Source organism: Crotalus tigris, unplaced genomic scaffold (genome assembly GCF_016545835.1).
Source record: "Crotalus tigris isolate CLP2741 ecotype Arizona unplaced genomic scaffold, ASM1654583v1 scf7180000017987.690289119674:8195010, whole genome shotgun sequence".
NCBI lineage: Eukaryota > Metazoa > Chordata > Lepidosauria > Squamata > Viperidae > Crotalus > Crotalus tigris.
In genome coordinates, this window is record NW_024096758.1 from 6,972,234 (window position 1) to 6,994,455 (window position 22,222).

Genomic DNA, 22,222 nt, shown 5'->3' on the forward strand with positions numbered 1-22,222 from the left:
TTGTTGTATTTTAAGAGAAGGTGATAAGTTATTAAAATTGTTTATACATGTTATGATGAGGGGGAAGTCAGTTTTTATATATTTTTTCTTTTAATTACATTATAATTTTTCTTTCCTTTTTATTTCTCTTTCTAGATTTACCTTTACTGCATCTTCTATTTTTTGTACTAGTTTTTTTATTATAAATTATCATCTTTAATACAATAATTTATTAAAAACAAGAATAAGAATAAAAGGAAGAGAAGGAATAGGAAGAGCAGGAAGAAGGAGAAGGAGAAGGAGAAGGAGAAGGAGAAGGAGAAGGAGGAGGAGGAGGAGGAGGAGGAGGAGAAGAAGAAGAAGAAGAAGAAGAAGAAGAAGAAGAAGAAGAAGAAGAAGAAGAAGAAGAAGAAGAATAAGAAGAATAAGAAGAAGAAGAAGAAGAATAAGAAGAAGAAGAAGAAGAAGAAGAAGAAGAAGAAGAAGAAGAAGAAGAAGAAGAAGAAGAAGAAGAAGAAGAAGAAGAAGAAGAAGAAGAGAGCATTCATGGAGAGCAATCATAGGAAGTCTCCTCTAAGGGCAGGAAGCATAAGGCAATGACTTCCATAGAGGTTGTCCTTCACTTAGGACCATAATGGAGCTTGCCCAGTACAGTTCATGACAGTCATAAAGTGGGTCATTACATGAATGCAGCCAATTTTACAATCATTTTTGTAGCAGTTGCTAAGCAAATGCCATGATTGTTAAGCAAACCTATTGTTTACTATGGGGCATTTTTGCTGAAAACTGCAAATATAGTCTGGTTTTTGGCAAAATTGTCATAATCCTGGTCATGTGACCGCAGGATTCGGCAAGTAGCCATAAGCACAGGCCAGTTGCCAAGCACCCAAAATGTATTTATATGACCACAAGGGGGGGGGAGTTTGGAACCAGGTCAAAAGTACCTTCGGGGGGGGGCAGGTCTGTTGCAACTTCAACCAGTTGCTAAGTGACTGTTCATAAATTGAGGATTCATTATATCAGGAATCACTAAGAGTAAGTTACCATCTATAAGCCAAGATGGGGAAAAAGCAAATAAAGGGATGACCTTATAAGAACGAGAGAGTGATATAGGACTTGGCATCAAGTACCAAGAAAGCCAGTAAAGGCAAAGAGAGTTGAATAGACCTTGACTTCATCCATGATTTTTATCCAAGTGGCAAGATGGAATAGAATCAGAATATTGTACATGAGGTCAACTGTTAACAGCAACTTTGACTCACCAGCTTTAGCGGCGGCTTTATAGGCTGCAGCTGCAGATCCAGCAGGATAGACACCTCCTGGATATAGGCCACCTGTAAAAAAAGGCACCATTCATTTTTGATGGGAACAGTTGTGTGTCATTTGTTAAATGGGAAGCCCCAGTTGAGTTGAGATGCTATATAAGCTAGGGGTTATTTGACTGTAGCTTACTGAATAAATCCACAATGGCTAAATTCATATCACGTTAAACTCAAAATAATTGTACTGTGTCTTAACAAAATATACAAACACAGACTTGAGTACAGGCAGTCCTCGATTTATGACCACAATTGGGCCCAAAATTTCTGTTGTTAAGTGACTTATTTGTTAAGTGAGTTTTGCCTCATTTATACGACCTTTCTTGAATCATTGCAGTGGATAAGTTAATAATCCAGTTAAGGGACTCTGTTGACTTTGCTTGTCAAAAGTTCGCAAGAAGGGACCATATGACCCAGGGACACAGCAACGGTCATAAATATGAATCAGTTGCCAAGTGTCTGAAATTTGATCACATAATCATGGGGATGTTGAAAAGGTTGTAACTGTGAAAAATGGGCACAAGTTACATTTTTTATTGTCGTTGTAGCTTTGAATGGTCACTAAATGAACTGTTGTAAGACGAGGACTACCTGTATGCAGTATCTTCTTTGTGCCCTATTCTGAACGATTCACACAACTAATACAACATGACAGGGAGAGACAAATCCTCAATGGTCTTCTCAGAAGTAACATAAATTTTCCCAGAATTCAGCAATAAAATGCCAGAAACTAGAAAAAAATGCTGCAAATAGCCTGTCACATGACCACAGGTCAGTGCTGCAGCTGGTTGTAAAAGTGAGTGGGTTGTCAAGGGTGATGATGGCACATTTTACAACAGCCAGAAGTACTTTATAGGGTGTTCCAGGCCCACTATAATTTTAAACAGTTGTTAAGCAACTGAGAAGCAATTCATAAGCTGAGAAGTACCTGTATAGGATTTTTCATCTGCTCTGCATTAAAACTACACAAATGTAATGATAATACAGCCCTCAAAAGGGTAATTTTGAAGTGTGGGTACCATATGTATACATTATACATCATTTCAAAGATATTTCCTTACCAGATTCCTCTATGTCTAAGGTGACCAACCGTCCTCCTTTAGGGAGGACAGTCCTCCTTTTGTAAGGTCTGTCCTCCCTCGAAAAGTGTCCTCCTACATGTCCTCCTTTTTGATATTTGAAGACTAATCTGCAGGGCTTTTTTTTCTCATAGAACGCTCAGAACGGTGTTCCGGCATCTTTGATGGGTTTTTTTTCAACTTTTGCATGAGCTGTGCTACTCCCGCTATTGGCTTTCAAAAGCCAATAGGAATTGCTGCTGAGTGCGCCAAAACACCCAGCTGGCAAACTTTGCACATGCAAGTTGTCTGCAGCGAAGGCAAATTGGCAGGAACTTTGCACCCAACTACACCATCTCCTAGTTAGTTCCGAAGATACCTGGAGGAGACTGGACCGGTAAGTTTCTCTTGATCTTCGGCTCTGCTAGGGCAATAATGGATGCGGGTGCAAGAGGCAGGGGCGGCGGGGGTGCTGCGGGCAGGGGTGTGAGGGGCAGCAATGGCTGGCTTCCCCCGTGCTGTAGGAGCTGCGGGGATCTCTCTACACGGGGCTGCGCAGGGTGGGCGGTGGTGCTGGCAGGGAGGCTGGTGCTTTGGGAGCTGTGGGGCCCGCTCTACACGGTGGGGCAGCGGTGCTGGCGGGGTGGCTGCGGGCGGGGGCATGGCGGGCGGTTGATCTTCCATGGGCCAGGCCAGCTTTTACAATATTTTTTTCTTCAATTTATTTGTGTCCTCCTTTTCATTGTAAAAAAGTTGGTCACCTTACTATGTCTTCAGTAATGGCAGAGCTTCTAATGTAGTTGAAAATTTTTAAAAATTCAGGGAGATATTCAAAGATGTATCTGCCTTGAAAACAGCCCATGTTGAACTGTATAGCTTAGTCAAATGTCGGCAGCTGAGCACAAAAGATGTTTTATGATGTTTCGTATTATAAAACGTTTTATCATTTTTATGCCATGTTTTGTAAAATTTGCCCAAATTCCAATTCCATGGCAGTCATGGGTCCCAGGCCCTGGACACTTTTTCTAAGTTAGTTATTTAAGGTACTTCAGTTAAAAACATTTTGTCCTGTGATGTACCATTCCATCTAGTTAAAGGTTATGGGAACTGTAGGTAATATAATACAATATAATGCATATGTACTTATAAACAATATACTATATACAGTATATTATATGCAGTTTGAGTTATATGAGTAGAATTTTACACAAAATGAATCAATTCCCCGTAATATTGTTCTTTTGATAGACTCCAGCTGTTGAAGGAGAAGAACCCTACTGGAATCTACAGAAGCTGGAAATTCTGGAAGTTGTAATCACAATACACTTACAGATTGTGGTAGGTGAAGATAGATAAAAAACTCTTTCATAATGGTTTGACTCCTGTTGAATTCATATCTGTGTCTTTTCAACACTATGAAATCAATTTGCTTTTGCCTTTTTTAGAATAGGTTTCAACTTCCTGATTTAGTCTACAGCCCTGTTGATTTCTGCTTAGCTATTTGAGTTCAATTACAATTGAACTAGATGCCACCCGGTTTGATGCAGGCTGAACAATCTTCTGACTTGAGGTGAAGCCTAGTTAGTTGAGACAATGACTCACCTACTCCTCCAAGACCGCCTCCAATGCCAGTTCCTATGGAAGAACATCAAAAAAGAAGCAATTTTTCCAGATAAATTGTGTATCCAGAAATGTGACACTTCTTGTGGGTTAATTAGATAGATGTTCATTTTGTAATGTCAGTTTAGAAGGAAGAATGTCATTTAAGGGTTTCCACCCCCCCCCAGCCGATTGGCTACATGGTAAAGGGAGAATAGGGAGGCAACAGTTTCTGCATTCATAAAACAATGGAATGATTACAGTACTGTATAATAGGACTTAGCTCAGGTTTGCAAACTTCCTAGTTCCCTATGATGAACCAGAGTTGTGCAGAGAAAAATCCGAGGACTAATTCTGATGACTAGGTGCATGCAAAATAAATAGGCAAGCAGACATTGTTCCTGGTTTAGTGTTAGGTAAGCAGGACTGACTTGCATTCCCATCCATCTGACAGCCCTGCAAGGCTCCAATTGGCCAATTACTTTGGTTGCTAGAAAGAATAGAGCCTTCCCTGGGAATTATTTTTTTTTCAATGTGGAGAATATCAACTTAATCTATAAGCCTTTTACAAGACTGATATTGTCACTTATGCTCTCAACAAAATCTCAAGAGGGCAGCTGCACTCAACACAGTTCCCAACTGGCAGCTCCCTTGGCAATAGATCTTAGAACATCATCAGAATTGGAAAGGATCTTGGAGGTCTTCAAGTCCAACCCTTTGCTCAAGCAGGAGACCCTTTATTGTTTCAGACAAATGGTTTCCAGTCTCTTCTTAAAAGCCTCCAGTGATTGAGTATCCACAACTTCTGAAGGCAAGCCATTCCATTGGTTTATTCTCACTGTCAGGAAATTTCTCCTCACTTCTAGGTTGGTTCTCTCCTTAGTTAGTTTCCACCCATTGTTTCTTGTCCTGCCTTCTGGTGCTTTGGAAAATAGGTTGATCCCCTCTTCTTTCTGGCAACCCTTGAGATATTGGAACGCTGCTATCATGTCGCCCCTCGTACTTCTTTTCGCCAGACTAGACATACCCAATTCCTGCCACCGTTCTTCATATGTTTTAGCCTCCAGCCCCCTAATCATCTTTGTTGCTCTTCTCTGCACTCTTTCCAGAGTCTCAACATCTTTTTTATATTGTGGTGACCAAAACTGAATGTATGATTTCAAGTGGGTCTTCCGCTTGCATAAAGCTGAACAGGCAATGCCCTCATGTCCCTTTAGGAAGACCAAGGCCTTTATGGCAGGTTCCTCAGGATGCACACCACTCTGGAAAGCCACAGCCTGATGAGGATAGCCCTTGTGTGAGAGAAGCATCTCTGCTGGCCATCTCAGCAATCCTGTGGAAGGAATGCTCAGATAACAGCAGTTACCCCAGTGACAAACTTTCTTCTCCCGCATATAAACATGTGCATTCACATGCAACACATGGATAGAAATCCTTTTTTAAAAAAATGTTTGTCCATTCCAGGAACCATCTGCAACTTTGGAAAATAGATTAGGCTGAGAAACTTTGCCTGGAAGTATTTCCATAATACTGTATTTCCACTCCCCATTTCTTCAAAAACCAACTTAAAAAATCTCTGCAACCCCCTTTGTGACTGCCAAGTTCACAAGGAGAAGAGCCAAAACTACTTCTCTGCCCTGAATTGCCTTAGATCCTTAGATTTTCTCATCTTCCTTGTATTTACAGTACTGTACAAAAAGAATCTGGCAATTTCATTCCTCCTTTTCCTCAGGTTACTGAGGTGAGATGCAAAGCAGGAAAGCTAGCATTCCTCTTACAAGATCTTTTAGATGGCTGAAGCTCAGAGCTAGGAGAAGGGATGAAGCAAGAGCTCCCTCCAATGGAGAAAAGAACCTGGCCCCTAAGCTTTGCTGAGCTCTGGCCTTTTCAATTGAATGCTGCATCGCAGCTGAGGTTGAACATCACTGGGGTACGGAAGTGATTCAGAAGTGGTGCAAACTCTTCATGACAGTTTCATTCATTCATTCATTCATTCATTCATTCATTCATTCATTCATTTCCTTGACTAGCATTTTTTTAAAAGTAACTCAAGGCAGAGAATCTTCCTCCTATTTTCTCCACAACAACCCTGTGAGGTGGCTTGGCTGAGAGAGAATGCCTGACCAAAGGTCACCTTGTTGGCTTTCATGCCTATGGCAGGATTAGAACTCATAGTCTCCTGGTTTCTAGACTGGTGCCTTAATGACTAGGCCAAACTGGCTCATTTCCAAGCAAACGTCTTATAAGCCAACTAGACAACTTCTGACTTGTGCATTTTTTTGGAAATGCCACCTAGACCAACAGTTAGGCATCACCACCAAGGTGTGACTATGAATTTGATCATTATCTGTCCATTGATAGAATCATAGAACTATGGAGTTGGGAAGATGCCCAAGGATTACCTACAGTAGTCAACCCATGCAATTTGTAGGAAAATTAATGTAACCATCTGTGAGAGGTGACTCTCCAGCCTCTTCTCCATGGGTAGATTGTTCCACTATTGTACAGATCTTACCATCAGGAGATTTTTTTTCTTTATATGATATAGTTTCCTTTGCATTTCTTAGATATGTATATTTCACTGGATATCCCCAAATTCTACCCTTAAGAGGGAGGAAGAAGAGATCCTCATTTGTTCCACTCTAGGTCGTCGTCTGAAATGGTATAGGGTTTCCTGCCTGAGCAGGGAGTTGGACTAAATGACCTCCAAGGTCCCTTCCAACTTTATTATTATTATTATTATTATTATTATTATTATTATTATTATTATTACTATCATCATCATCATTTTAGCCATTTTTTATCCATTGCAAGATGAAGGCTGTCATGGTTCCGACAGATGAAACTCTTCAAAGAACTTGACAAAGGCCTCTTCTGCATATTTCCAACCAATATAGTCTTGAGCTTTCTTTTGCCAATTGGGCCCACAATACTTGCTGATGCCGTTGATCCAACTTGTTTTAGGTCTCTTTCAGGCCTTTCTATCTTGTCTTGTAATGCCAAGCATGTATCTCTCCATGGCTCTGTTCCGGCCTGGTGAGGAGAGCCGTCGGTCATGGGAGTAGAGTGCAGCCAGGAAGGGCAGCCACTTGCCTGCAGCGAAGTGCATGTTCCGGCCCATTCTATTTATTATTTTTCAAAACAGTATTATTTTATAAGCAAACCCAGTAAAGAATCTTGTTCTATTCCATTAGGGACTTACCTGTCCCGCCGAGTCCCCCTAGGCCTCCGATGCCACCTGCTCCTGCAGAGATCAACAAATTCTCAGGCAGTGCAGAAAGCAAGGATTGTTAGCAATTCTTAATCATTTCAATAAAGCATATAAAACACTAGTCCCAATCTTGATATCATATTAGTTGTTTTTTCCCCCAGGTCAGGAGTTCTGAGCCAAGTATATTCATATCTATATTGTGCACTTGCCACTTAGGGGAGTTTGACAAAGCACTCTGAAGAATGCTTCTTTAAAGAAATGGGCATACATAGATTCATTTAGCCACTAATAACATCCCTAATTTTGTGAAGAAAAGAAATAGCACAATTGGGTAATAACTAAGGCAAGGAAGGAAATAAACTTGCAGATGTTTTTTTGTTAAAACGATAAGTGCAAACAAATTGCCAGTGAAAACAAGATAAGCTCACACAGTAATTTACATTGTTTTAATGTTCCCCAATAATCTTTTTAAACTCTCCCAAGCGAAGAAATAAGAAGACAGAATCTGTCTGGATAGAAGATCATGACAGATTCCACACCCCCACCCCATGTGAAATACCAACGTTGTTATGAAGGGCAAAAAAGAAGAATGATCAACCTATTTTATAAACGCATATTTGGTGCTAAGTGAAGATTTCAATCTATCTATGAAATAACCCCCATATTCTAAGGTGGATATGGAAAAAGGCATCCCTGAAACATTGCAGAATGCCACAATTTTCAGTGTTTCTCAACCTTGGCAGCTTTCAGATGTGTGGATTTCAACTCCCAGAATTCCCTAGCCAGTGATGTTGGCTCAAGAACTCTGGGAGCTGAAGTCCACACATCAGAAAGCTGCCAAGGCTGAGAAACATTGATCAAGAGGATAGACCGTGCCCTCTGAAAGCACCAGTCCCCACACTGAGCTACGTGATGTATTGAGTGCTCAGTGGGGAAAAAAGAGTCTTTTATAATATTGGAAAATGCCTGAGATATTATAATTTGTTTTGGCATCTGCTGCAACGTGTAGAAATATACTATTCTAAAGTTTCCATCCTGTTTTCTTATAGTAGGAAACTAAGAAAAATAGTTGCATTAATCATGTCATATGTATAAGGCACTCATGCAAATTAACATTTCCCCCATTCATAGGGAAGAAAAAACTCTGAATATTCCATTCTCACCTCCCTCAAATAATGTTATTATGCAGAATAAATAAGCAAATGAATAAATAATGGTCTTCTCCCTGGCTGCTTCTTTTCTAGCTTAAGGTTTGAGTTTAATTGAAATTGGTATCGTGAGCAGGCACACACAATGCATCATCAATGTTGCACAACCGTGGCATCCTTAATACTTAGTTGGGATGGTGCTAATTCTTACCTGGGTAATACCCTACTCCTGGAACTCCTGCTCCAGCACCTGGAACCCCTGTCAATAAAATAATAGAGAGAAAAAACTTGTTTTTTGATTGCGTGGAGAACAAAGATGGAAACCAGTCTAGTCATGTTCCTTAACTTCACTTCAGTGGCCAACCAAAAGATTAAACAGCTTTGGGATAAAGCCTCCCTCCCTTCCCCTTTCCTGGCTGCTGCTTTCTCCCTGCCTCTTCCTTGTTCATGGGTGTTGACAGAGACAGGGCAAAAAAGTCAAGATGGTGATTACAACTAAGTAATCAAAGGCTCAGAAGTCAAGATGGTGGCCACAACCATGCGGCTGAAGCCTTGCTCTTTTTTAAATGTATTGTCATGTGCCATCCTTTCCTGGCCATGATAAGGTAAATGAATGGGTTGGATTCACTCAACATGCTAAGCCACTAAACAAAACGGAACAAAACAACAACAACCTGTTCTTGTTGTACATTGCCCAGAGGACTCTAGAAAGAATACAGAGAAGAGCAACAAAGATGATTAGGGAACTGGAGGCCAAAGCATATAAGGAAAGGCTTCTGGAATTGGGTATGTCTAGTTTAATGAAGAGAAGGACAAGGGGGGCATGATAGCAGTATTCCAATATTTCAGGGGCTGCCACAAAGAAGAGGGAGTCAGGCTATTTTCCATGGCGCCTGAAGGCAGGACAAGAAACAACAGATGGAAACTAATCAAGGAGAGAAGAAACCTAGAACTAAGGAGAAACTTCCTGACAGTTAGAACAATTAACCAGTGGAACAACCTGCCTGCAGAAGTGGTGAATGCTCCAACACTGGAAGTTTTTAAGAAGAGACTGGACAGCCATTTGTCTGAAATGGTATAGGGTTTCCTGCCTGAGCAGGGGGTTGGACTAGATGACCTCCAAGGTCCCTTCCAACTTTATTATTATTATTATTATTATTATTATTATTATTATTATTATTGTTGTTGTTGTTGTTGTTGTTGTTGTTATATGCAAAGTGAGCAGCTATGTACAATTGACAAGTAAACAAAACACCCCAACCAAGATGAAAATGAAGCAAGTTTATTAGGTCTTATAAATGCCATTAGATTATTAACTTAAAGTCTTGTGCAAACATAACTAGTAAGTTCAACAGGATTAAGACGAATATTTTATTTTATAAGCACACACACATATTCATGCATGTAATCTCATCCTTCATTCAAAACCAATGTAAAACTGTTACCAAAGTCACCTCCTTAATGGCAGAAATGATATTTCAATTTCAAGAATTGTAAATGTATGGTTTAAATACACCCCCATAGGTGAGTATATGCATACATAAATCCAACACTTGTTATTCAACTCTAAGGATTGGCATTCTTTCCAATAAAATGTCAGTTCCTTCTAGCCACCTGTGCTCTTTGCAAGGCAGAACCTAATACAATCCATGCTTGTTACCACATGTTCTCCAGCCTCTCCTTTCTCTTATTGACACTATGCCCTTATGGCTTCTTTCCCCTTAAATAAACACTTGTGTTTGTGTGTTTAAATGCAGCATATTTTGCCTTGAGATTCAAACAATGGGCTGATCTCTTTCAACCAAGAGAATGCTGTAACAGCAGACGCAGTTTTTATGGCCAAATAACAATTAGTGTGTGTTTAGGTGTGCAGGCACGCATTAGAACTACCATATCCAGGAGGCAAATGTTCAGATAACGAACTAGATGCAATAAACACATGCTTTAAATTCTTTTTGCCACCATCTACTGGGACTTTCAGATGTTTCCAGCTCAGTTTCAGTAGCCTCCACACACACATGAATACAGATTTTTATGGAAAAGGGGGAAAAAAGGAAGGCTCAGCAGAAAATGTAATCGTCAATAGGAATTGGGTTAACTAAAGGCAGCGTTTTCATTCAACTCAGCATTACACAACTTCAGGCCCAGAATATTTTTCTGGTACCCAGTCTAGCTTCAGCAAATATGAAGTAAATATATGATTCCAAGCACATTCAGAGTACATTTGTCTTCTAAGCATAAAACTAGAGGCATGCATCAAATTATAAATGTAACTTCAGAACCACTGGCACTTCCCTTTCTGCAAATGAGAAAAGCCAATTTCTGGAACTGCTAAAGCAGAGTAGGGGAAGATATTATTTGGGGTTGGAAACACATGGGAATGCAGCCAAAGAATAACATCCTTATTTCTGTGACAGGACAGGGCTAGCAGGACACAGAAAGCTTATGCAGAGAATCCCAAAGATGCTTTTTCAAAAGGCAACTGGTCTTTGTTTTTCTTTGAAGATGTTTTGCTTCTCATTCAAGAAGCTTCTTCAGTTCTGGCGGTGAATGGTAGTGGATGGATAAAAAGAAGCTTCTTTAAAGAGAAGCGAAATGTCTTCAAGGAAAAACAAAGTCCTGTTGCTTTTTGAAAAAGCACCTTTGGGACAACCATGACCTGGATGACTGAGAATCTCCATAGACACTTATGCAGAGAAATTCTTCTGACATCCCACAGGGACAAAAAGGGTAGGCATATCACTCCCTTTCTCACATTAAAGAGCGCCCCATATTTGCCACCACCACTTATATTACATATTACTAGAAAGTCTCCTCCATCAGACACAGAAGACATTTATTTACTCATGTCCTGGAAAGAGTGTTAGTCAACTGTAGCTAACAGTTATAGAGCAACAATTGCTGAGTCTTTTTTTAAAAAATTAATCGAATCCAGATCTAATTACTTACAGCACAGCAATGACTCAGCCACATTTGCTCTCTTGATAAGTGGTTATGGCAAGTTTCCTCAAACCTGCCATCCTACTGCTGTCTTGGATTACAAAGCACACTACTTCCAACCAGCGTGGCCAATGGCTGGGTTGATAGGAGCTACAATCCAGCACATCTGGAGAATGTCAGGATGGGGAAGACTGGCTCCTAGACTGAGACCGAGGGACAAGAAAGGAAACTAGCACAGCGCATTAACATTTAATATCTACGCATGTGCATTGAAAGCCATGTGGAAGACAAGCTGAATATCCTCACAAGGCAAAACAGGAACTATGCTTTATCCAGGGCAGTTGGAGAAATCAGATTGTAGGCAGCTCCTGAAGAGGTTAAAACTGGATGTTTGTTAGTCAAAAAGCCCCAGTAACTGGTTATTGACACCGTACTAAATCATGTTATGTTAAATCATAACTAAACCACAATTGTTTGAGTTTGCACATCATAGTAAAGTTGATTCTTTTTTTAATCAAACAAACCCACCCTGCTTGTTTAGCCTAACCCTAGCAAACCTATCAATTTAGTATGTTGTAGAAATGTGTTCAAAGAGAAATCCTGGGGATGGATGGCTTATATTCAGTTCTCTTCTTGGGAACTGGACAGAACATTGTAAAAAAATTAAATCAACGATTTAGCAACCTCAAAGGAGCCCAAATGCATGAGACAAAATTCAATACACCACACACCCTCTGAATATTTAACAAAGAGCACCACCTCCCTGACTGCCCTTAATCTACAAATTGGCTTTCTTCAATCTAGGCCTCTGCACGTCTATTAAATTACAATTTCCATGATTCCTACCTAAGACCCTGCTGAGGGGCTGGCAGCAAATCAATCAGGGGTGTTGCAGTTTAACATATGTGGAAGGCCTCTGATTGAAGAGAGCTATTTTGCAATTCAAACGTATTTAGTGGCAAATGTTTACTATCCAGATAAACAGTGAGAAGAGTGGAAGAGGAGTTGACATCTGCAGCCTGTGCATGCTCATGAACAGATGTGCAGGATGTACATGTCACCCCATCCCAGCAATTCAAGGTGAAGAAAATAAGGTCTGAGATGGCTGATGAAGCATCTTTGTTATAGGGCATTAGCTCAGCAATGCATATGTATTTGTTTAAAGCTCTCCCAAATAACCCTCTTAACTGAGAGCAGTGTAAGTGCTGTAGGATCAAGCACGACAAAATGGGTTGTTCCTTATCTGGACGTAAAAGCATATTTTTTTCTCCCCCAGGCAGCCCATTACTTTGCACCCAATTCCGGTGTTGAGGCACCTGCTTCTAGGTGACTGTCTTTTCTACATTCTTTCCTTAACCTGTGCATACACTGTGCATGTTCAAGATTGGATACATACCCAGCACTCTCACAGCTGGGGGGGGGGGGGAACAGCCAAACAATGACAGAAGTTGCCATGACATCACAGAAACACTCCAGATCAGTGTTTCTCAACCTCAGCAACTTTAATGTTTGGAAGGTGAGGTCCATACATCTTAAATTTGCTGAGGTTGAGAAACACTGCTCAAGATAGTTACATCTAGGAACTTCACTGGATTGTTGGAAGGAAGGAAGGAAGGAAGGAAGGAAGGAAGGAAGGAAGGAAGGAAGGAAGGAAGGAAGGAAGGAAGGAAGGAAGGAGGAAGGAAGGAAAGAAGGAGTTGTGACAATTGCTGTTACTGTTCTGAATTGGGGGTGCAGAGAAGGATCTGAGAGCTTAGGTGGGGGAAAAGGAGACAGTCTTACAGGGTCTTGGAAAAACTGGGCAGTGAGGATACCAAAATAAAAGAAATCACAAAGGCAATGGAGTGGGTGAAGTAAGTTAGAAGTGGTGTGCTCCCTAGAATGCATAGAGAACCCCACTATTTACTCCCACCAACGTTCCCTTCTCTACATTCATAGTTCCCTATTTCCTGCAAGCACCAGTAGTTTCAATTGACCCTTAACACAGTTTGTGGCTATTTTTAACCAGCCCAAATTCTTCTGTCTCTTGTGGCTTCAAAATGTCACCAAGGTTTCAGTTGTGACATTTCCCCTGAGCAGCAGGACCAGGTTTGGGATTACTATCTGCCGAGCAAGGACTTAAACCAGAAAGGTATGCCCTTCCTTTGTAGTCTCTGCCTGCAGAGAATTGCCCACTGATAGAAAAAGTTGTGCCTGCCACCTGTTTCCCATCTGTTTCCCCTTTTTCCCTGCTTAAGTTATGTGTGAGAACAAGGCCAGATTAAATGTTACCACCTGAAAAGAGAGCTAGGGCCAAACTGGAGAAAACCTTTTTCTTTAAGCAAGCTGGAAGACAATGAAAGAAAGAGACAGCTGATACCCAGATCAGTAAAACGGCCCAGTTGGTATTTTTCAACCAGCTTAGCTTCCTCCCAAGAGGGACTTAAAACTGGTTTAAACTCCGGCATTCCAGCTTAATTAGTGATGGATGGCAGCCAAAGTTAAGTCAACACAAGACAGAAACCCCCAGATAAATGAGCCAGAGCAGACTGAAAAACTAACTGGATGGTTAGTGGAAGCAGATTGAGAAAGAGAATGAAAAATAACGAATGATATAATAAACACAGACACAATGAGGGAGGATGGGAGGGGCAGAAGAGACAGGAGATCATGGATTCCCAGGGCAGGGCTGGAAGATTGTCCAAACTGATCCCTTGTAAAACCAGATATGTAAACTTTCATAAGCCAAGCCAACGTTAGCTATGAAAAGAAAGGAAACTACTAAGCAGCTGTGTATCAAAGAGCAGCCAAAAACCAAGAAGTCCACTAATAATATAGAATTAAGATACTCAGACAATACTAATTTACTTTATTTATCTCGCCAAGTGTGGTTAGACACACAAGGAATTTGTCTCCAGTACAGAAGCACTCTGTACTTGCAAAACAACCAAATATAATAATCATATTTGATAAACCACCCAGAGTGACTCGATAGTGAAATGAGCAGCATATGAATTTAATGAATAAAATAAATAATGTATTTTGGGTTCCCATGATATCCTAAATCTGATCCTAGATTAATAAAATACAGTTGCTGTGTTAAAATAATATGTGCCTAAGTAAACCAGCTCAAGGGATGATCTGGCTCATACAACAAAAGTTGGATTTTCACAGCATGCTACCTCACAATTTACCTAATATGTTGTACGGACTCAGCTCATACATTTTTAAAAATAATTTTCCTATATACTACACAAAAGACATTCAAATATATAAACTTAAGGTTCTGTAGAGCGAAGTTCAGTTTTAAGATATTTAGACTTCAACTCCCATAATTCCCCAGAATATTCCCCCCCTCCCCCGGTCACCAGAGAAACACTCCTGTAGAGCAACATTAAAATGCAGACAAAGTAACAGCAATAACTCATCAAAGTTACAAATCTGTTATTCTCTTGGCTCCCCCTCCCTCTCTGGGGTTTTAGCAGGCTGAAGTAAAGGATGGGCTGTTTGGCTCAGAGAACATGGTGGAACCTTGGCTATCATTTTAAACAGGGGTTAAGCAGTTGGAGATGGAGATAGCATTGGATGAGGCTGCATCATATGTTTGAGCATGCCTTGAATCTTCCTTTTATTTTATTTTTTTGGCCAAGGAAGGAAAGCTTTTAAAAAAGCTTATTTATTTATTTATTTATTTATTTATTTATTATCCTGACTTTATTATTTTTTTATAAATAACTTAAGGCAGCGAACATAATATTCCTTCCTCCTCCTCCTCCTCCTCCTCCTCCTCCTCCTTCTATTTTTCTTACAACAACCCTGTCAGGTTGGGCTGGGAGAAAGTGATTGGCCCAAAGTCACCCACCTACCTTTCATACCTAAGGCAAGACTAGAACTCACAGTCTCTTGGTTTCTAGTCTGGTGCTTTAACCCAGGGGTCCCTAAGCCCCGGTCTATGGACCGGCACAAGTCCACGGTATGCCAACAACTGGGCTGCACAAACAAGCAAAACTCCATCCGCGGGATGCAGGCACCAGGTGAAACCACGCCCCCCTCCAGTCCGCGGAAAAAACTCTCTCTGTGGAACCTGTCCCTGGTGCCCAAAAAGTTGGGAGCCACTCCCTTAACCCAATAAGGTTAATAATGGCTCTCATCATTTTTTTTCTACATATCCTGCCTCACAATTCTGGCGAACCATACCAGTCATTTTGGATATTTTGTTTGTCAATCAGAGCTCTTGAAAGATTACAAAAAGGAGAGTGCCAATTTTTCATATAGGAGAATTTTTCCCTATTTACGCCTAAGCTTTGCAAAAATACGTCTTGGCCATATGTTTCCTGCAATATATTCATGCCTTTGTCTTCATTATGTCGCTAATTCTTAAGGAGAAATTTAATTCATCCTTCCATCTATTAATGTAAAAGTAGTACTTTCCCGTTCTTTTGGTATCATCCAAAGGCAAGGTACCTAAAAGCTCTTAGGACTGTTACTTATGATGCTGGAGAAGAGTCGAAGGTCTGTAGTGATTTGTGGAAAACACTTTGATTCAACAGTGGGAAAAGGCCTTAAGACAGTGATAGTAAACCTATGCCAGGCCTCTAGACCTTCTGGGAGAAGGCCTTGCTCTCATACAGTGCCTGAGGCATCCAAAAATTGCACAAGCATTCTTTGAGGCTCCAAGGGACCCTCATGATTTCCAGAAAGGAGAGTCAGGAGGAGAGGAAAGTCCAAAGAAAAGGTCTAGAGAGGTTTCTTTTGTCTGGAGGTGGGGAGAGGTGACATGCCAGCAGAGTCATTTTCTGAAGGGGTTGCCATAACTACCTTAAGATTTTGATTTGGGGCTCCAAAATATAATCTGAAATGCTTGCAGGCCATCTGTAGAGACAAGACGATGATCGTGTTGTGGCCGGAAGTTCCAAACAAAGCTGGAATCTTGGGGGAAGAAGCTCGATTCTCACTCAGAACCATTTTGATTTGAACCAGTGGAAGCTAGCAAGAAATCATTAGCAAGAAATGGTTGTGAAGCACAGCTGCATATTACTTTTCTTTAGCCTGTGGGAAGCCAGGGTTTTTTATTGTTGTTGTCATTGTTTTTGAGATGGAGGCCCTCATATGTTTCCCAGATTTCAGATAAAGGGGCACATTTGACAAATTAAAACAAACTGGGATGTTACCCTTGAGAACATTTTCTTTTAGAATGTGCATAAGATGTGCTAGTGATGAGTATACTACTGGGAGACTTGAAAGAATATGTTAGGAACAGACCCAGCCCATGAAAGCAGGTACTTATCCTTGATGCAAGCCGAATCTGTATTTGCACTGGGAGAGCTCAATACAACAATGACACTTGACTAGCAGACATTAAGAATTGGGTGGTGTATTGTATCCAATGTATCATTGAAGCAAGTGCCATTGATCACAAAGAATAACAGAATAACAGAGTCGGAAGGGACCTTGGAGGTCTTCTAGTCCAACCCCCTACTGAGGCAGGAAACCCTATACAATTTCAGACAAATGGGTGTCCAATCTCTTCTTTAAAACCTCCAGTGTTGGAGCACCCACAACTTCTGGAGGCAAGTTGTTCCACCGATTAATTGTTCTAACTGTTCTAGCTTCTCCTTAGTACTAGGTTGGTTCTCTCCTTGATTCCATCCATTGCTTCTTGTCCTGCCTTCAGGTGCTTTGGAGAATAGGCTGGATCCCTCTTCTGTGTGACAGCCCTTCAGATATTGGAACACTGCCCTTTTCATTAAACTAGGCATACCCAATTCCAGTAACTGTTCTTCCTATGTTTTAGTCTCCAGTCCCTAGCCATCTTTGTTGCTCTTCTCTACACTCTTTCTAAAGTTTCAACCTTTTTTTTATTGTGGCAACCAAAACAGGATGCTGTATTCCAAATGTATGGCCTTACCAAGGCCTTATAAAGTGGTACTAACACTTCATGTTATCTTGATTCCATCCCTCTGTTAATGCAGCCTAGGACTGTGTTGGCTTTTTTGGCAGCTGCAGCACACTGCTGGCTCATATTTAAGTGATTGTCCACTAGGACTCCATGATCCCTCTTGCAGTTACCACTGTTGAACCAGGTAACACCTATTCTGTACCCGTGCATTTGCTTTTTCTTAATACTAATAATAATAGTAATAATAATAATAATGTTGGAAAGGACATTGGAGGTCATTGAGTCCAACCCCCTGCTCAGACAGGAAACCCTACACCATTTTGGACAGATGGCTGTCCAGTTTCTTCTTAAAAACTTCCTGTGTTGGAGCATTCACCACTTTTGGAGGAAGGTTATTCCATTGGTTAATTGTTCTAACTGTCAGGAAGTTTCTCCTTAGTTCTAGGTTGCTTCTTTCCTTGATTAGTTTCCATCCATTGCTTCTTGTCCTGCCTTCAGGCACTTTGGAAAATAGCTTGACTCCCTCTTCTTTGTGGCAGCCCCTGAGATATTGGAACACTGCAATCATGTCCCTCCTCGTCCTTCTCTTCGTTAAACTAGACATACTCAATTCCAGCAACTGTTCCTCATGTTTTAGCCTCCTGTCCCCTAATCATCTTTGTTGCTCTTCTCTGTACTCTTTCTAGAGTCTCAGCTTCTTTTTTACATCGTGGTGACCAAAACTAGATGTAGTATTCCAAGTGTGGCCTTACCAAGGCATTGTAAAATGGTATTAATACTTCACGTGATCTTGATTCTATCCCTCTGTTAATGCAGCCCAGCACTGTGTTGGCTTTTTTGGCAGCTGCAGCACACTGCTGGCTCATATTTAAGTGATTGTCCACTAGGACTCCGAGATCCCTCTCACAGTTACTACTATTGAGCAAGGTACCCCCTAAACTATAGCTGTACATTTGGTTTTTCTTGCCTAAATGTAGAACCTCACTTTTTTTACCACTGAATTTCATTTTGTTAGATAGCGCCCAGTGTTCCAGTCTTTCCAGGTCCTCCTGTATCTTAAGCCTAAATGTAGACTTACTTTTCTCACCATTGAATTACATTTTTTTTTTTTTTAGATAGGGCCCACTGTTCCAGTCTGTCAAATTCCTTCTCCACAAAGATTTAGGGGACCTTCTCTTTCAAAGTAGATCTTAAGATTCAAGAGTTTTACATGAGTTAATGAACTTGTTTCTCACACTAATATCCCCTGATTAAAATCTAGATTTACGAAGCATAGTGATGCCAAGTACCGGACTGTCTGCCTCCCAAGAAATACTTTTAGAGGTCATGACGGCTATTGGTTCCCAATGCAAATCTTACTGGGAGACAGCCAAATGTTATAAAACAAACAATAACAATGGAACCAAAAGAAAACACAGAGCTGTATAAAGTTAAGATTGGGTAAACTTTGTCAGCAAAGCTCACAATGAAATTTGACTTGAGAAATTCCAGCCCAGCCCTGATCCAGCAGCTGTTTCTCAAGCAGGCAGCTTGAGCTAGAAATTCAGCTTCCTGGCATTCGACTGCATTTAGTTTTTCCAGCAGAGGGCGCTGAGGCGCCAGTCTGGCTGTATAGCTGTTCTGGCCTTTATGGAGTGTACTTTGTAAAGAACAAAAAGTTTCTTCCCTTTCTGAATTGGAGGGTGGCCCTAGGCCTGCCTCTCTTCCAGTCCTTGTCTTGGATCAGAACAAGCCTCTTCCTGGGCTACAGAGGCGGCAAGGATGGAAGAAGATTACAATCCAGCGCAGCTTGAGAGGTGTTCATTTAATCCAGGACCTTATGATGATTCTTAACTTAGCACCAGAACTGATTTTTTAGCATAAGTGCAGATCAACCTTAAGAGAAAGCTTGAGCATGCGTGTGCAAAAAATACTTTTTTTTTTTTGTCCAAGCAAGACTCACAGGATAAAGGATAGACTTGCAAAGTTCAAATTATATAGTATTCTCATGCTCATGTGCAATGTGCATTTGCACCACCAAAGAGTAATCCAGTTGGACCGATGCTGCTGTAATGAAAGACATAGCCTAGAGCAGTGCATTTTAACCTGGGCCACTGCAAAATGTGTGAATTTAAACTCTATATTGCACTCAGCAATGACCCTGGCTGATTACAGATTGACCAAATTCTTTCAGGGACCTTGAGGTCTTCTAGTCCAGGGCTTTTCAACCGGTAGTATGCGTACCATTGGTGGTACTTTGGCACCCGGCAGGTGAAGCGGTGGCTGTGCCGCACAAGCCTGGGAGAGAGTCAGCTGGAGCTGCGGTGTTGCCGGGGCTCTGCTGAGGGCCTAGTCACATGAATATTGTCATGTCCTAAAAATGGTACAATTTGTGAAAAGGTTGAAAAGCCCTGTTCTAGTCCAACCCCCTGCTCAGGCAGGAAACCCTATACCATTTCAGACAAATGGTTGTTCAATCTCTTCTTAAAAATTTCTAGCATTGGAGCATCCACAACTTCTGAAAGTAAGCTGTCAGGAAGTTTCTCCTTAGTTCTAGGTTGTTTCTGTCTTTGGTTAGTTTCCATCCGTTGCTTCTTGTCCTGCCTTCAGGTGATACTCAGTTGCAATACAGGTAGTCCTTGACTTATGAATACAACTGGTACTGGAATTGATATAGCTAAGTGATGCGCTCATTAATAAGTAATCGCATGAGCAGTCTTGATTTTATGATCATTTTTACTGTGGTCATTAAAGCAAATCACATGATCATTAAGTGAACTGCACAGTGGCTAAGCGAAGCCAAATTCTCCAATTGACTTTGCTTGTCAGAAGTTGATTGGGAAGATCACAAATTGCAATCCCACGATTGCAAGATGCTACAATTGTCATGAGATGGGTGGCAGATAAATTTAATAAATAAATAAAATAAATAAATAAATAATACATGCAGACTGATTGCCAAGGACCTGAATTGTGAACAAGTGACTGCGGGGGTAATGCAATGGTTGTAATTTTGAGAATAGTTGGAAATCACTTTTTCCAAGGCTGTAAGTTTGAAATATCATTAAATGAATGATTGTAAGTTGAGGGCTATCTTTACACTTAATTATCCTATTTTCTGGATTCACATCATACCCTGAACCAAACCCTAAACCTAGGGTAGTGATGGCAAACTTTTTAGAGACCGAGTGCCCCAAAACTGGCCCCGCCCCCGCTCCACCCCCTGCCCCACTCCCACCCTGCCTGCCTGCAGGGTCACTCACCGCCTCCAGGGCCCGCCGCAGATCGCTCAGGCAGCCCATCAGTGCCATGGTGGCCACACCCTCTGCCTGCACCCCACAGCATCAACTGTGCGCAATGGGGCATGAGGGCAGAGTCTTGTCTATGCTGCCTGGCTGCCATGTCCTTGGCTGTGCTGCTCCGTGTGGGGCACACTCGGGGGCAACTCTCCTCCAGGGGGGCTGCTGGTGAGGAGGGGGTCATGGGGGAGGCAAGGCTGGGGCAACGGCACGTGTGCCCACAGAGAGGACTCTGAGTGCCGCCTCTGGCATGCGTGCCATAGGTTCGCCACCACTGACCTAGGGTTTGCAGAACACACAAAACCTTGGAAAAAACCCTCAAAGTTTGCAATGCTGATTTAGCTTAGCCTGTTCTGTAATTGCAGATAACTTTGAAACTGACCTAGTTAAGCATGATGTGTGAACATGACCTCTGTCAGAGTTTACAGCCAGCTTCATTCTAATCCTTTAGCATCAGCAGCTCATTCTAAGTCAAGACCAAACAAACCATAACGTTATGTTTTAGCAAATCTGGGAACTAACCAATGTCAAGTCTTCGTCATGCTCTGTCTACTAAATCAAAGAAACCAATGACAGAAAAAATATGAAATTACTGCACTGCATCCATAAGCAGTCAGTGGCAGCTGGAAAGGAGCAAGTAGAATGACTTAAAAAACATTTGACATTAGCCATTTATGCCATGGTGGCACAGTGGTTAGAATGCAATATTGCAGGCAAACTCTGCCCATAGCCAGATGTTCGATCCTGACCAGCTCAAGGTTGACTCAGCCTTCCATCCATACAAGGTCGGTAAAACGAGGACCTAGACTGTTGAAGACAATATGCTGGCTCTGTAAACAGCTTAGGGAGTGCTGTGAAGCACTATGAAGCGGTATATAAGTCTAAATGCTATTGCTATTTAGTAATAGTAGTAATGAAAGAAATTGTACATCTTTAGATGAATCAATATGGTACTTCTGAATTCCTCCTGTCAGGAGCTCTATGGCAGTGTTTCCCACACTTGACAATTTTAAGGCATAAGGACTTCAACTCCCAGAATTCCACAGCCAGCAACGCTGGCTGTGGAATTCTGGGAGTTGAAGTCCACATGCCTTAAAATTGTCAAGTTTGGGAAACACTGCTCTATAGGGACATTCCCCTGCCAGATAGCATTGGGTAAAATTAAGCAATCTGGCACTCTAAAAAAAAATGGGGTATAATTCCCACAATCTGTTGCCATTGGCCCTATTGGCTGGAGCTGAGGGGAATCTTCAGTCTGACCTCTTTGACAATAGCTTTCTTCTGGCACAGCCCAAATCAAGTTAAGGAATCACTAAAGGAAAGGTGGGCTTCAAAGTTAGCATCTGGACAGCAGATAAAGCCATCTTCTTGCTAAGCAAGCATGTGTTGGACTGCAGACTTACAACATTATGGTATCTGAGGCCTGATTTTGGGGGGACATTATTAGTCCCTCTGCATTTGTTATGACCTATTCCTAAGTATGCATTCATAGACCTGTGGATCAAGCTTTTTATAGGCTAAAATAAACTTTCAGACATTTGCTTTATCACGTATGTTTTAATAATTTAACGTTATCGTCCTTCAGCCAGATGTTTTGCAAATGAGTTGGATTCTAACTCTCATATTCCCCAGCCAGCATGCAGAGCCAAAAGCTGGCTGGGGATTACGGGATCTGACATTTAATTTGCCCGAAAGTCACCAGCCTAGGGAACTTTCTTGCTTTAATATAGTCATTTTTATTTCAGTTTCTTGGCAAGGGCTCTGTGGTTTGGACCATTACTGTCACTATAACTACTGATCTCAGTTTTAACT

General features: G+C 41.3%; 1 protein-coding gene across 5 annotated transcripts in view; it reads right to left on the reverse strand.

Annotated features, from left to right (window-relative positions):
- ELN (elastin) overlaps positions 1-22,222 on the reverse strand; it is an 82,152-nt gene that overhangs the window by 36,944 nt on the left and 22,986 nt on the right. For 4 of the 5 annotated variants that reach the window (XM_039346258.1, XM_039346254.1, XM_039346257.1 and 1 more), the window contains exons 2-5: positions 8,526-8,573; positions 7,158-7,199; positions 3,959-3,991; positions 1,242-1,313 (exon numbers count right to left, since the gene is read on the reverse strand). In XM_039346258.1, the coding sequence (XP_039202192.1) occupies positions 1,242-1,313; positions 3,959-3,991; positions 7,158-7,199; positions 8,526-8,573 (195 nt within the window). The remainder of the gene's footprint in view (positions 1-1,241; positions 1,314-3,958; positions 3,992-7,157; positions 7,200-8,525; positions 8,574-22,222) is intronic. The other variant, XM_039346256.1, reaches the window with a different exon arrangement.